Here is a 13713-nt window from a genome sequence, read left to right as displayed (position 1 = left end):
TACCTTAATACAAATCACAAGGATAGAATTTCACCTATCTTAGAGAATAAGGTTGAATCCATTTGTCCATACCTTCAAATCAAGTCTGCTATACTCTAATTTATTAGAATTAAAAATTAAATAAACGGTAATACTTATTTAAAAACTACCATATTGCTATCAGGATTCACCATATTTTTCCTTATTTATATTTACTAATTTCACTAAAAACATCGTTTAAGAAAACGAGCTCCACAAATTAATGCTGAAAAGGCTAAACATCCGCTGTAACAAAAATAAGCCAAAAACCAGCGAAAGGACCTGCTCTTAGATTTGCTTCCCAGCCTTTATCGTGGAGAATTCATGCACATTTCGCTTTGTATTCAGTCGTTGTGCAATGATTCCGTTATGGTTGTAAGTTGCAGGTGACTTCCAAAAGAAATGATTGTTTTATTTAAAAACACTTTACATTTATGGCGCCTTTGACAGGATTTATCTTCCCTATCCACTCTTCATTAAATTGTCTTGTCATGCCCGCATGCCATGTAACATGCCCGGGCTGAATTGTCTTTGTCTGCATATCTCTTTATTTATGTCCCCGCTTTACAAAATTTTGATTTCAATTATTCAGAATTGAGATTTCTACATTTATTTAGTTTCCGAAATTCTCATTATCAAGCACTTACAATTGAGAATTTTCTATATGTTTAGCTTCGGCAAATCTCAGCTTTAGGTCACTCTATATATATTTTGTTTCGGGAAATCTCATTTCAAGTATTTAGGATTGATATTTCCGGCTTAAATTGTGGAGCAAAATGTCCGATTGAGGTTGAAAAGAGTATTTGTAAGGAAGGAAGAAGCGAATTCGACATAAGCAGATGGATAATTCAGATTCGGGCCAGGGCAGTTCGGATGCTGCAGAAAGGTTTTCAAATTCAGTGGGATTTTTCAAGCTTTTTGCATTTGCAGATAACTTCGACTGGATGATCATGATTGTTGGATCCCTGTCGGCCATTATTGCTGGTTTACCTCTTCCCCTTTTGACATACTTGTTCGGAGATGTATTTGACATTCTTGGCGGCCAGGGAATTCCCGCGCAGATACTTCTACATAAAATCACTGTGGTATGTAACTCATCCAAATCGGATTCTTGTTTATTTTATTTTAAATAGGATTCTTGTTAGTATTTTCTGTTTTATTTTGATAGGATTCTTCTTATTATTAAAGGATTCTTATCAAAGGATTGTTCTTATTATTTTCTGTTTTATTTTGATTGAACTTAGGTCTTTTAGGATTCTGTTACTCCGTTTTCTTGTTTCAGCTTTATGTCTGTAACTTAATATTGAGTCAAATTTTGAACTTAATGTTGAGTCAAGTTTTGAAAATTCTGTCAACCGTATGGCTTGTACTTTACAGGAAAGCATCCATTTTCTATTTGACAGTCTTCCGAGCATAAAATTATACTAGAAAAACCGAATAAAATATTCGTTCAGTGGCACATCATGATCAGCTGTAATAAAATATTGACAACATGTTTAGTTTTTACTAAATATAAGCGTACTTTAATTTACAGGAAGCCTGGGTCATATTTAAGGCCAACAGAATAAGTTCTCTAATCGTATTCTTTTAAATGGGAAATAAATCTTTAAAAAAATATTGGAAAGCTAAAAATTCTCAAAGGATATATTGGAAAACTATAACTTTTCAGTCTCACGGAGTAATCTTCCTAAACAAATCTCAGTAAGAGATGTTTGAAATATTTTATAGCTGGTGACTCTTTCAATCCATGGGCTACAGCAATTCAATTTTAAAATTTAGTCTGATCAAACTTTGTGAATAAAGATTAATAATTAAATATAATTTTGTTTCTGGTTTCTTTTAACATAAATATAAAATATTAGATAATTAGCAATTGACAGAAAAAAATCTTGATTTCTTAGAATAATGTTTAGCTACATATCTTAGAATAATGTTTAGCTACATAAGTTGATGAAATTTTGTGAATAAAAATTATAAATATAATTTTCTTTTTCCAAAAAAAATATAAAGTATTAGATAATTAACAATTGACAGAAAAAATCTTGATTTCTTAGAATAATTTCTAGTTACAATCCAATTTCATTCCATAAAGTAAAAAAGTAAGAACTGCAATTTTTTGAAGATCCTAAATAATCTTATAACATAATTTTTCTTTTTCAAAGAAGCTATTGCTCAATTTGTTTTCAAATGACTAATTTCTTTTGCACATAAATTAAATTAATAATAAGTATTTTGATTAGTTAGAATGCATGAACATTGCATGTTTTAGACTATGATCACATACATAGGGGATAAGGTTTTAAACAATGCTCCAGTTTAATAGATTCCACATTGAATAAAATTCTTAGTAGAGAAGCAGATAATGTAACTAGAAATTATTATCAAAATTTAGCAAAAAGAATAGAAAAAGATATATAAACTATTTCATAAGAGATTATGATAAAAATGGTTAAGATTAAGATGCTAAATGTAAGCTTAATGCCTCCACATCTAGAGATTTGAAATGTTTTTATATAAGCTTGCTTCATAAGAGATTTAGATTATAATGCAAAATGTAAATTAACATGTTCTCATCCCACTGCTTAGCTTATTTTAGCTAGCAGTGGTTGCCCCATTTTTATAGGAGAAATTTGTGAAGCTAGGTAGTGCCCTCATGCAACTGCTCATTTTACGGCATAGCTGCTCCACTTAAAAAGAGAAGAAGATTCTCTATTATGCTTTTTTACACAATTTTAATGTCCCATGAAAACATGCAACTAATAAGCAGCAACAACATGGGAACATGGTGTAAGCTGGTAAATAAAATCAACTTATAAAGAGGTTTAATGATGTTAAATGTAGAATTAGATTTTGATGCTAAATGTAAGCTTACACGTAAGTCGTCAAATAAAAATGCTGCCCATGGGTACAGATGCACAAACTTACAAAGTGGTTTAAAGTGTGATAAATAATGCGGGTCTTGAACATAGCTGCTAATTGTTACAGTAATGTAACATTTTGTTAATGCAAGTTGAAACAATCTATTATGGATACTTTTAGGAATTCTCAATCAATATCTAAGTGGAACCCAAAACATAGAAAAGAACATTCATTGTCATTATAAATTTTAAATTATCCTCAATTTATTGATGAACTCTTTTTGTTACCTTCTCAATAACAACCTCTAAACTTAAAGATAAAAAGAAGAAATGTTCTAGGAATGAACCTACTCTTTTGAGACCTCATTGATCTTTTCATGAAGATTTAAATTGGCTAAATGTATTGAATTAAATTTCATTTGGGTTGTTTGATACAATTGTCTTCTTTGACCTTGTAGTGAGGATTCTAGTCCTATTATGTTTCACTTTTTTAAAAATTTAATTTAGTTGTATTTTTGGTGACTTTGGTTTGGTTGTCTAGTTGAATTCAAATTTTAATGTGTGGGTTGTTTAAATTGGGCATTCTCTTGCACATGTACCACCTTGACTGATTTTTCCATTTGGTCAAATATTCAATTTGCAAATTATACGACTTCAAGTGTTATAATATATTACAAACATCGGGGATGTGTACCCCCCCCCCCCCCACAATGCCACCTTCTGCCACCTCCGTTGAGCATTGGGGGAACATCACGGTGTTGACTATTTTCTGATTTTTTATGTTCAATGATGTACAATGTTCCAATTCAATGTAATGTTCAAGTATTTATTCTTGTATAGTATATACAACCTTTCGTGTTCCCAGCCGTCCGCGCACCGTTCCCACCGTTCCCAAATTAAGGCCCCTCTCTCCCTGTCCTGGAAATTTGTCCCCCTATTCCCTGTCCCCGGGGTACTGTAACTATGGTTACAAATTAAGTAATACTGTCGGACATCTTGTTCAAGTTGAGAAATGTGCTTATCCAAATAGTTAATAAATTTTTTACTGAGCTTTGGTCGTATGAGAGATCCAGAATATTTTAAGAGTAGATTAGTATTTTATAATATCTAGCACAAAGCACAAGTATTTTTTGAGCGTAATCACTTTAATTGCAATCAAATATTTAACTTATATTCTTAAATCTTCTACAGGTCATGCTAAAGTCTATTTTTGTTGCTGGTGTTACTGGTATTGCGCTTTTCACAGGTAAGAGAAGGCATTACTAATATTTAGTTTGTCAAATAGTTATGGTCAGTCCATATTCCTTATATAGCTGAGGCATGATTGTTTTTGAACTGTATATTTCTGTCTGATATGATATCAGATGTAGTATGTTGGAGGGTAACAGCAGAGAGACAGACAGCTAGAATGCGACATACATATTTAAGTTCCTTGTTACACCAAGACATATCCTTCTTTGATACACAAATATCAAGTGGGGAGATTATAGAAACCATATCCGCTGACATTCTAAATATTCGTGAAGTCATTGGAACAAAGGTAGGGTGTCTGAAGGGATTATTAGATTTTTGTTTAATTTTGAAAATAATAGGAGAAATTGGAATTTTAAAGGTCCTTGAAGATCTTAGAGATAAAGCAAAAGTTATTTTAGATTTTGTACTTACACAAAATGTAAAAAATAAACTACAGTGTTGAGCTTGTTTCTTTCCCCATGATTTCTTTATTTTAGTAGAGAACGCAGAGTTTTGTGGACCTTACTTATCCCTTGCCATTTTATAGACATCGTTGATATGAGGCTTTTTAACTGAGGGAAATATATGCAGGCTGGTAAAATGTTCCAACTATGTGCAACATTTCTAAGCGGATTTGTGATAGCTTTTATAAGGGGATGGAGGCTTACCGTGGTGGTCATAGCTACAGTGCCTCTAATTGTTGCAGCAGCTGCCACAGGGCCAATATTGTGCTCAAGAATTTCAAAGAAATTGAATGCCTCCAACACAGAAGTGGGAAATATCGTTGGTCAAGCTATCAGTGCTATCAGGACGGTATGTATAAATTATCAACTTTTATACCCAGATGTTCAAACCCTGAATCTCTCAACGCCATTATCCATTGGCAGTTTTGTTATGCTTCAGTCACTAGTTGTATAATTGTTTGGTTGGCTTGATCGGCTATGATTTGATTAGGATTTTGAAATGCTTAAGGCATAGTTTTCCCTTGTTACATAGCTAGGAAACTAAGAGGAAGGTCGTATTTATAGAAAAAACTTGCTGTGAAAATTTAGATATAGTATCTAGTTTTAAGTCTTACAACAGAAAAGAGGAGAAATCAGTTTATTTATGCAATTCATTGTAGCTAATTGTGGTTATTTTCTGGGAGGTAACACGGTCAGCCGTCTGTCATAATTATCTTTGAAGCAGACTATAGCCACGACCGATGTAATATTCTTCTAATTTTCTTAAAGAGACTGACAATGAACCAAATGTACCGAGATAGGTGTTCAGAATGTACACGTCATTTTTTGGTTTATATGAGTCTTGGTTGAGGAGAATAGGAAATGAAGAATGTGCACAATGTTGTTCGATCGGTTAAGCCACTAAAGGTGAGACCTGAATATTGTTCTGCAGTCCAGAAAGTCTTTGTAGATCAAATTAATATATCCTTCACAATATAAAGATCATATGTACTAAAATGCATTCCAATTCCACCCCTTTGTTTATCCATGATACTTCACCTATAAATATTTTTCCGTTTTTCATCGACTTAAGATGCAATTTTTCAGGGAATCATCCCGTTTCAGGTTGCATTGTTTAGTTACCCATTGCAATTTACTTGTCAACCGTTTCTCTCTCTTTTCTTCCGCTTCAGATGCACTTCACCTTCTGTCATTTTTTACCCTCTTTTCTTCCATTACAGATGCACTTTTAATAGGAACCTTTCCATTTCAGGTTGCATCCTTTGGTGGTGAAAAGAAAGCTGTTGATTCCTCAAAAACAGCTATGGCAAAGTTATACAGAGTTTCTCTTCAACTTGGCATGGCATCTGGATTTGGTCATGGTTTGATGTTAGGCGTTACATTTGGTGTATATGCCTTCACTTTATGGTATGGGGCATGGATCGTAATTCACAACGGCTATTCTGGTGGAAAAGTTATCACAGTTCTGTTTGCAATTCTTGCAGGAGGCGGGTAAGGCTAATAATTATTTCATGAAATGTTATTGTTTATATCATAGTTGACATAAGCGCCAAAAAATTGGTGAGTTTCTGCTAGTCGCCGAGTTTTTAGGACCTACGAGTTTTTCCCAGATTTAATTGTGACTGGGCTAGAGAAAAAATGGCCGAGTTTTTGTGAAAAAATCACTGATTAATTACTATGTTTTCGGAAAAAATTAACGAGCTTTTCAGAAAAACTCTTTCAATTTTTATTTTTTAAAATTGTTTTTCTTTTTGTTAAAAACAAAAGCAAAAAAGCCTATAGATATTATGTAAAATAGAGAATTCCAGTAGGCTAGTAGAGCTGTGAAGAGAAAGATGTGATTGCAATGATGTGTTTACTTCTAGTTTGACACAAACTATTTACTATTATGCTTCCTGCCATCAGCATTCTACATGAGAATGCGATTTTGTACCCATTATGCATTTATATATATCTAAACTCTGCTTGTTTCTTTTGTGTTCTCTTTAATTAACTCATTAGATGCATCTTCTCATTGAAATTTGCAAAAAATGTATTTTGAATTAACTTTTAGCAGTTTTTTTAGGTTCCCGAGTTTTCTCGAGTTTTTTTTAAGATGGCCGATTTTTTCCCAAATAAACTTTTAGGGGGCCTGGTGAGTTGTTGCCAATTCCGAGTTTTCCAACTATGGTTTATATCTCAATTACCAGATTCTTCTATTTAGGCCTCGGTCCTGGTACTGGTCCTTCCAGGGTACTTCACAGGTTCTCTGTGGGTCCTTCTGTGAAAGACCTACAATGAACCTGAGCATCTAGGAAGTAGCCCAAGGCGGTAGGTCAATTTATGTATGTATTTCTGATTTGTTCATCAGAAGGTTTTTTCTATCAACATTAGATACTATGTTGCAACAGCTTGGTAATATTATTCAACCCAAAATTGTTCTATGTAATGCCCTTGGTTTATGACAGTAGTGAACATAAATCTACTTCAATTCATTTGAAGATCAGGGATTGATTTTTTTAATTTGTAGATCTAAGGACATACTGTTGATAGATTTGTAAAAGCCAGGCAATAGTTATGTTTGCTGATCATGTTCATGTTGATGTCAATTGCCATTGCATGTAATCTGAAACTATATCAGTAATACAATTAATTAATTTATAACTTTATTGGCCATTATGAATTTATGAGTATCACTCTTCTTTTATATTTGTAACTTCAATGCTTTAACATACGTATATGCATACATATACGGACGAACCCGAACCTGCAAGGGAGGAAAAATTGTCATACCCATGTGCCTGAACCCCGTATCCGTACCCGAACCGGAACCCGAATCGGCCACTTAGGTTTATATTATTCATATTATTGAATGCTACATACTTCAAGAACGTGTGCTTCCAATGAATGAAACATTCTACTCAACCAGTAATGTCTGTTTTGTTCTATTGACATACTGCCAAACCAAACTATGATGTTTCTGTGACAATGTATAAAGAACTTGATGGTTATGAATTCTTTACTTGACTTGCAGGGCACTGGGCCAAGCTTTTCCATGCTTTAGTGCATTGACAGCTGCTAAAACTGAAGCAGCCAGGGTATTCAAGGTTATTGAATGTGTGCCTGAAATGGATAGAAACAAGGAAAAGGGTGTCATTCCTCAAGGTGTAACAGGCAATATTGAATTTCAAAATGTGTCATTCTGGTATCCTTCACGACCAGATGTGAAGATTCTGGAGAGCTTTAACTTAGTAATTCAGCCTGGTGAGACTGTAGCCCTTGTTGGAGAGAGTGGGAGTGGTAAATCTACTTTGGTCAGCTTACTTGAGAGATTTTATGACCCTCAGATAGGAAGTATTCTCTTGGACAATGTAGAGATCAAGGAAATTCAGATACAATGGCTGCGCCAGCAAATTGGACTGGTAAGTCAAGAGCCTGTTCTTTTTGGAGCTTCCATAAAGGACAACATAGGATTTGGGGAACACACAGCAACATTGCAAGAAATTAAGAAAGCAGCAAAGCTTGCAAATGTGAAAGAGTTTATAGAAAGCTTGCCAGAGGTAATAATCAGAAGCCTCAGAACCTTGTGCGGTGTGATGGAACTTCTATACCAACCTTTTGTAGTTAAAATATGAATTGCAATGTAACTTTATATCAATCTGCATTAGACATCCTGTAGGACAAGTAACCAGAAAATCACACACAATTTAACCATAAAATCTATCTAAATCCACATAACAAAAAAGCTCTGAATTGAGGAAAAACGTTTTCTTGCTTAACAAAACCACACTTTTTGCAGAGTCAAATTGATCTTTCTTTAGCTCTCTCTAAACGTAAGTGGATCCTAAATGAAAAATTCAGTAATATGAAAGTTGTTCTATCATTGTTTCTCATTCTTTACCCAAGGTTTGTAGTTTAGCCCCATTGATCTATTGTGCCTGCTTGCATTTTAAAGGGATATGACACAATGGTAGGGGATCGAGGTGCCCAGCTTTCAGGAGGTCAGAAGCAGAGAATTGCAATCGCAAGAGCTATCCTGAAGAATCCATGCATCTTACTTCTGGATGAAGCAACCAGCGCACTGGACACTGGTTCCGAAAGAGCTGTCCAGGAAGCCCTGGAGCAAGTCGTGGTGGAGAGGACTACTGTTGTGATTGCTCACAGACTGAGCACCATAAGAAATGCACAATCTATTGGTGTTCTTAAGAAAGGAAAGCTGATAGAACAAGGTACTTCTTATCTAACTTATAAGGTCTAGAATCAGATTAAATTTTGGTTTTGAGAAGACATAATCAATGGTCTGTGCCTGCAGGCACCCATGCCGAGCTGATAAAGAGGAGAGATGGTGCATATACTCAGATGGTCAAGAAACAAGAATTACAAGAAGCAGATGAAACAGAGGAATCTGAGAGTGATAGTGAGAATATTGTTGAGGATGCTCCGGCTAATATTTTTGGCAGAGAGGGTAGTAATATGGGAAGAAGTTCAAGACATTCATCTTTTAGAAGTCATACTAGGAATATTAGCAGAGATGGAAGTTCAATAGAAAGGAATTCAAGACATTCATCTTTTAGAAGTCTAAGTAGTGTCGGTCTTACTGAAGAAGATAATTTTAAGAGCTTAGAAGTTTCCATGAACTTACATACCAATATGCAAAGGTCAATATTCAAGCTAGCTCCTCTCAACAGACGAGAACTTCCTGTGCTATTGTTTGGGTCCTTGGCTGCAGGTGCAAGTGGCACCATCTTACCTCTGTTTGGTCTTCTTCTGGCAAATGTGATCAGTAGCTTCTATGAGCAAAAGTCTAAACTTAAGAAAGACAGTATTTTCTGGTCAGGCATGTTCTTGCTTTTAGCATTTGCAGCTTTTGTTGTCATTCCAGTACAGATATCCTGCTTCACACACAGCGGCAGCAAGCTTGTTCACCGACTTCGCATAGTGACTCTTCAACATGTTATGCGACAGGAGATGGCATGGTTTGATAAGCATGAAACTTCCAGGTGAGATCTAACTCATGTTTAGGGCAGAAAAGTGCTGGTTAGAGAAGTAGGATATAACAACAAAAGTAAAATGTTTGCAGCTTTTTATACCCCTTATTTCTATTGGGTTGGTAATGTGACTAGAAAGAAAAGCTTAAGATGCAATGGTCAAATGGGGTCACCTATACTTTCAAAATTCTTCGTAAGATTTTATTCCCTCCCTTAATTGTCATGTCTGTTTAATTTAATATCAGCAGAATTTTTGTAGATGCTTTATACCTGGATGAAATAAAGAACGAAATTAAACAAACAAAAACAATGGTGAAATCAGAGAGTAGAGTAGCAAGAGAAATTTTTTTTTAAGGTACACCACCATAAACTGTTAATTATGCAAAACCCATATTGTTTCTTTCAACATTTCTTTGAACTTTGTTTTGTTTTCTCAAACTATCATATGAAAGCGCACTCTGTCCCCAAATACTCAAGCCTGGAGTATTCCAGATAAATACACCATCTTCAATTATATCTGTATAATTACCTAAACAATGTGCGTGCCCTTTAGTTTCATCAATAGGCTGGCTGGCTTGTGGATGACATTAACGAGAAGGCTGGATGATATGCAACAAAGTAGAATATTGGAATATGCATCATTAACAATTCAGAAAGGCCCTGACCATGATTCAAAAAATTAGAAATCTAATATATACCAATATATCACAGAAAATACGATTCTTATAATTTGGAATAACACACAAGTTCAGATGATTGATAAATTAGACTCAAGATAGAGAAACCTCGGAAATCTCCCTGTTACGAATGCATAGTACATGAGTAGGCAATTGAACTGAAGAACTGTTCACAACTTACGTTGCATTTTTTTATTGTTTGATTAATCTTTAGTTAGCAGGGGAGTTGTCTTTATCTTTGCCACTTTAAATAAGAGCTCCTGCATGCTTTTGTTTTCAGCTGTTAAAACGTTGGCTTGCCCATGCCTTGCACACTTATTTTTATATTGTTATTGGCTTTTAGTCTCCTTGATTCTTGTTCATTGACATTGCATATCACTGACCAATTTGGTTTATTTATATTTTTATTATGGCAGTGGTGTGATAAGTTCAAGCATCTCAGCACACTGTGCATCAATCAAAAGCCTGGCTAAAGATGGACTGTCTCTTATGATACAAAATGCAGCTACCGTAACTGCGGGTCTTTTTATTGCATTTTTATCCAGCTGGCGCATGGCTTTTGTGTTGATTTCTTTGCTTGTTCTGATAGTGTTCCAATCATGGGGGCAACTCAAGATGGTAAAGAAATTCAGTGCCAAATCCCAGGTACTTTTGATCATATTTGCTGATCATTCTTTTCTTAAAAAATAGTACGCATGTCTTTTTCATGGCAAGGTAATTTCATATACAGGAAAGAGTAAAACCTGGATTGAGGTTTGGGGCGCCAAGCCACCAAGGTTTGAGTGAGACTCCTCAACGAATCAATCCAGTTCAACTATCTAATATATTACCGATATTAATAATCTTGCTCTTGGGTTTAATTGATGCAGATGGCAGAGGGTGAACCCGTGCATGTGGCAATAGATGCACTGAGCAACATTCGTACAATAGCTTCGTTCTGTGCAGAGGATCATGTTCTTCAAATACATGCTCAACAATGCAAAGAACCAATGAGATGTGCCACTCAACTGGCTATCATTGATGGCATTGGCTTTGGAGTTATTAATTTTGTCCTCTTTGCCACTTATGGTTTCAGCTTCTGGGTGGGAGCTGAACTGGTTATCCACGGATTGACAAACCATACCCAAATATTCAGAGTACTGTAACTCTTTCACCACAAAACAAGTTGAAAGAGATTTTAAGGTTTTACTAGTATTTCTATAGAACATTTAGCACTTGTAATAGAACTACAACCTTTGTGCACCTACTATCTATCAAAACCCTGAAACTTCAAATTGTCTTTTACATGCAACAGGTTTTCTTTGCTTTCACTTTGAGTGCAATCAGCATATCGGAGGCAGTTCACATGTTACCAGATATCTCGAGGGTAAAAGTGGCAGTGGGCTCTTTGTTCTCCATAATAGAAAGAAAGTCCCAGATAGACCCAGAAGATCTCACAGGCAAAACCTTGCATGAAATGAAAGGAGAGATAACATTCAAGCATGTGTATTTCAGATATCCCACAAGACCTCGCGTGCAGATTCTTAAAGACTTTAATTTGCACCTCGAGCCTGGAAAGGTTAGCTCAAGCGCTTCTCAAATCCTGTCTTAATTATTGTAAATCAGTTCTATATTTGGATTGACTTAGACAGTAACTGTCCCTTCACTCAGCTTAAATTATAATTTCAACAGCTTGGGCTTAAATTGCATATTTTTAGTACATTCTGCTGTCTTGATTTTAAGATTGCAAGCATGCCCAACCTGTCAAAAACAGAGCATTGCCCTGATAGGAGAAAGCGGAAGCGGCAAATCCACAGTAATATCCCTGCTGGAACGCTTCTACGATCCCAACAGGGGACTAATCCTGCTAGACGAAACCGACATCAAAATCCTGCAACTGAAATGGCTGCGTCAACAGATGGCCCTAGTAGGACAGGAGCCCATTCTCTTCGACGAATCGATCCGTGAGAACATCGCCTATGGGCGACAAGGAGATGCATGTGCTGTCTCTGAAGAAGAAATCATAACTGCTGCCAAAATCTCAAATGCCCACAATTTCATTTCCAGTCTGCCGGACGGCTACAATACGCGGGTTGGAGAGCGAGGAACCCAACTTTCCGGCGGGCAGAAGCAGAGAATATCAATAGCAAGAGCTATGGTGAGAAACCCTCGAATTCTTCTGCTGGATGAGGCAACCAGCGCTCTGGATGTTGAATCAGAGCAGTTGGTTCAAGATGCGCTCCACAGGGCCATTGGCGGAAGGTCCACGATTATGGTGGCCCATCGTCTCTCCACAATTCGAGGCGCAGATTCAATTGCTGTTATCAGAGGTGGAAGAGTTGTTGAACTGGGCAGCCATAGCCATCTGCTTTCCATGCCCAATGGCATTTATGCTGCTCTTGTTAAATCATCCTTGTCGTGATTTTGCCTAATATGTGCTATATGATGATAGGAATGATGCTGTATTATAGGATTTTATTAGTCCCTGCCTTATATAGGAGGAACTAATGTTTACTTTAGACCTTTCTATTATTAATTTTTTTCATTAAAACTATCTTACATTTTAAACTATAAATTCTTTTATTTTTAAAATCTACTTCTAAACAATAATTCTTAAATTCTTATCGGTCAATTTTAGTGGGATAATATTATTTTTTACCGAAGAAAAAGAATTTCTCAAAACTTCCTACAAGTTCTTTGAAGGCTTCTTTTAGTATCGTTGATCTAACCTCCGCCAAGGTAAACATAGGTGGTGTGGTTGTTTTAACCTCCATACAAAATGGCATGAATTTTCAGTCTGTACAAAAACTATAAGAACCATATCTTAGTCAGCATATGCCACATCATACAAATGCTAGAAAAGCGAAAGAGTTAAGAAAACCCTAGTTGAAAAGTCAGATTCCATTTTCTCTAACCATAATCAAGATTAAAAAATTCATTAATCATAACAAAGTACATAATTGCATTATCTAAGATGTTGATCTACACGTCATACATCTATCAAAATGCTCATTAAACAATTAAAATGAGATCATTAAGATACATTATCCATTTATATAATTACATTAGAATGATCATCCAAAGATGATTGTAAAATTCGATAAGAAGAGATATACATAAAATATTGGCATGTGTCCATCTTTGTGACCTGATCTCCAAAGCCATCGAATGTCGTCCATCTGCTATCTAAGATGAGAGGGTGGCCCAGGTGCTTTTACCATGTCAACCATAGAGTGTTTACTCCCCCGAGGTTCTTCCTGACATGAAGAATGCCCCAACCCTAGCATGAGAAGCCTAGCTTCACAGAACAAGATGGATCAGATGGATTCAGTGCAACTGTGAAACATACTACATACAACCACGTGCCTAGTAGCCCAATCACAAAATGTGGTAGGGAAAAGAAAAGAACACTACACATCTACTCATATGTAGTGAAAGAAAAACTGTAACATATCTACCCACATGTACATTTATTTTAATTAAAGCATATCTACTCACATGCAAGATAAAAATAAGC

At 35.6% G+C, this 13713-nt stretch overlaps 1 protein-coding gene across 2 annotated transcripts; it reads left to right on the top strand.

Annotated features, from left to right (window-relative positions):
- Positions 1-200: 200 nt before the first annotated feature.
- LOC149549224 (ABC transporter B family member 3-like) lies at positions 201-12788 on the top strand. Of its 2 annotated transcripts, XM_089792636.1 has the most exons (13): positions 201-404; positions 762-1103; positions 4068-4122; positions 4241-4416; positions 4701-4922; positions 5826-6064; positions 7587-8112; positions 8508-8781; positions 8865-9552; positions 10634-10862; positions 11087-11353; positions 11512-11775; positions 11971-12788. In XM_089792636.1, the coding sequence occupies exons 2-13, from the start codon at positions 858-860 to the stop codon at positions 12616-12618; spliced, it is 3834 nt and encodes a 1277-aa protein (XP_089648762.1). In that variant the 5' UTR covers positions 201-404; positions 762-857; the 3' UTR covers positions 12619-12788. The 2 variants fall into 2 exon arrangements, with proteins under 2 accessions (XP_089648762.1, XP_089648763.1); XM_089792637.1 differs by lacking the exon at positions 201-404 and having other exon boundaries at positions 736-1103.
- The last annotated feature ends 925 nt before the right edge of the window (positions 12789-13713 follow it).

The sequence above is a fragment of the Cupressus sempervirens genome, chromosome 7 (genome assembly GCF_028749045.1).
Source record: "Cupressus sempervirens isolate cs-2001-9-10 chromosome 7, ASM2874904v1, whole genome shotgun sequence".
In the NCBI taxonomy this organism is placed as follows: domain Eukaryota; kingdom Viridiplantae; phylum Streptophyta; class Pinopsida; order Cupressales; family Cupressaceae; genus Cupressus; species Cupressus sempervirens.
The sequence above is the reverse complement of the archived record's forward strand: the minus strand, read 5'-3'. Positions and strand labels throughout refer to the sequence as shown.

Bases quoted from the DNA above. Each gene is read 5' to 3' on its own strand.
- LOC149549224 (XM_089792636.1), top strand. From the start codon at position 858: ATGGATAATTCAGATTCGGGCCAGGGCAGTTCGGATGCTGCAGAAAGG. The intron at 4,923-5,825 runs GTATGTATAAAT...TTTCCATTTCAG, and splicing joins CTATCAGTGCTATCAGGACG to GTTGCATCCTTTGGTGGTGA. The intron at 9,553-10,633 runs GTGAGATCTAAC...TTATTATGGCAG, and splicing joins GATAAGCATGAAACTTCCAG to TGGTGTGATAAGTTCAAGCA.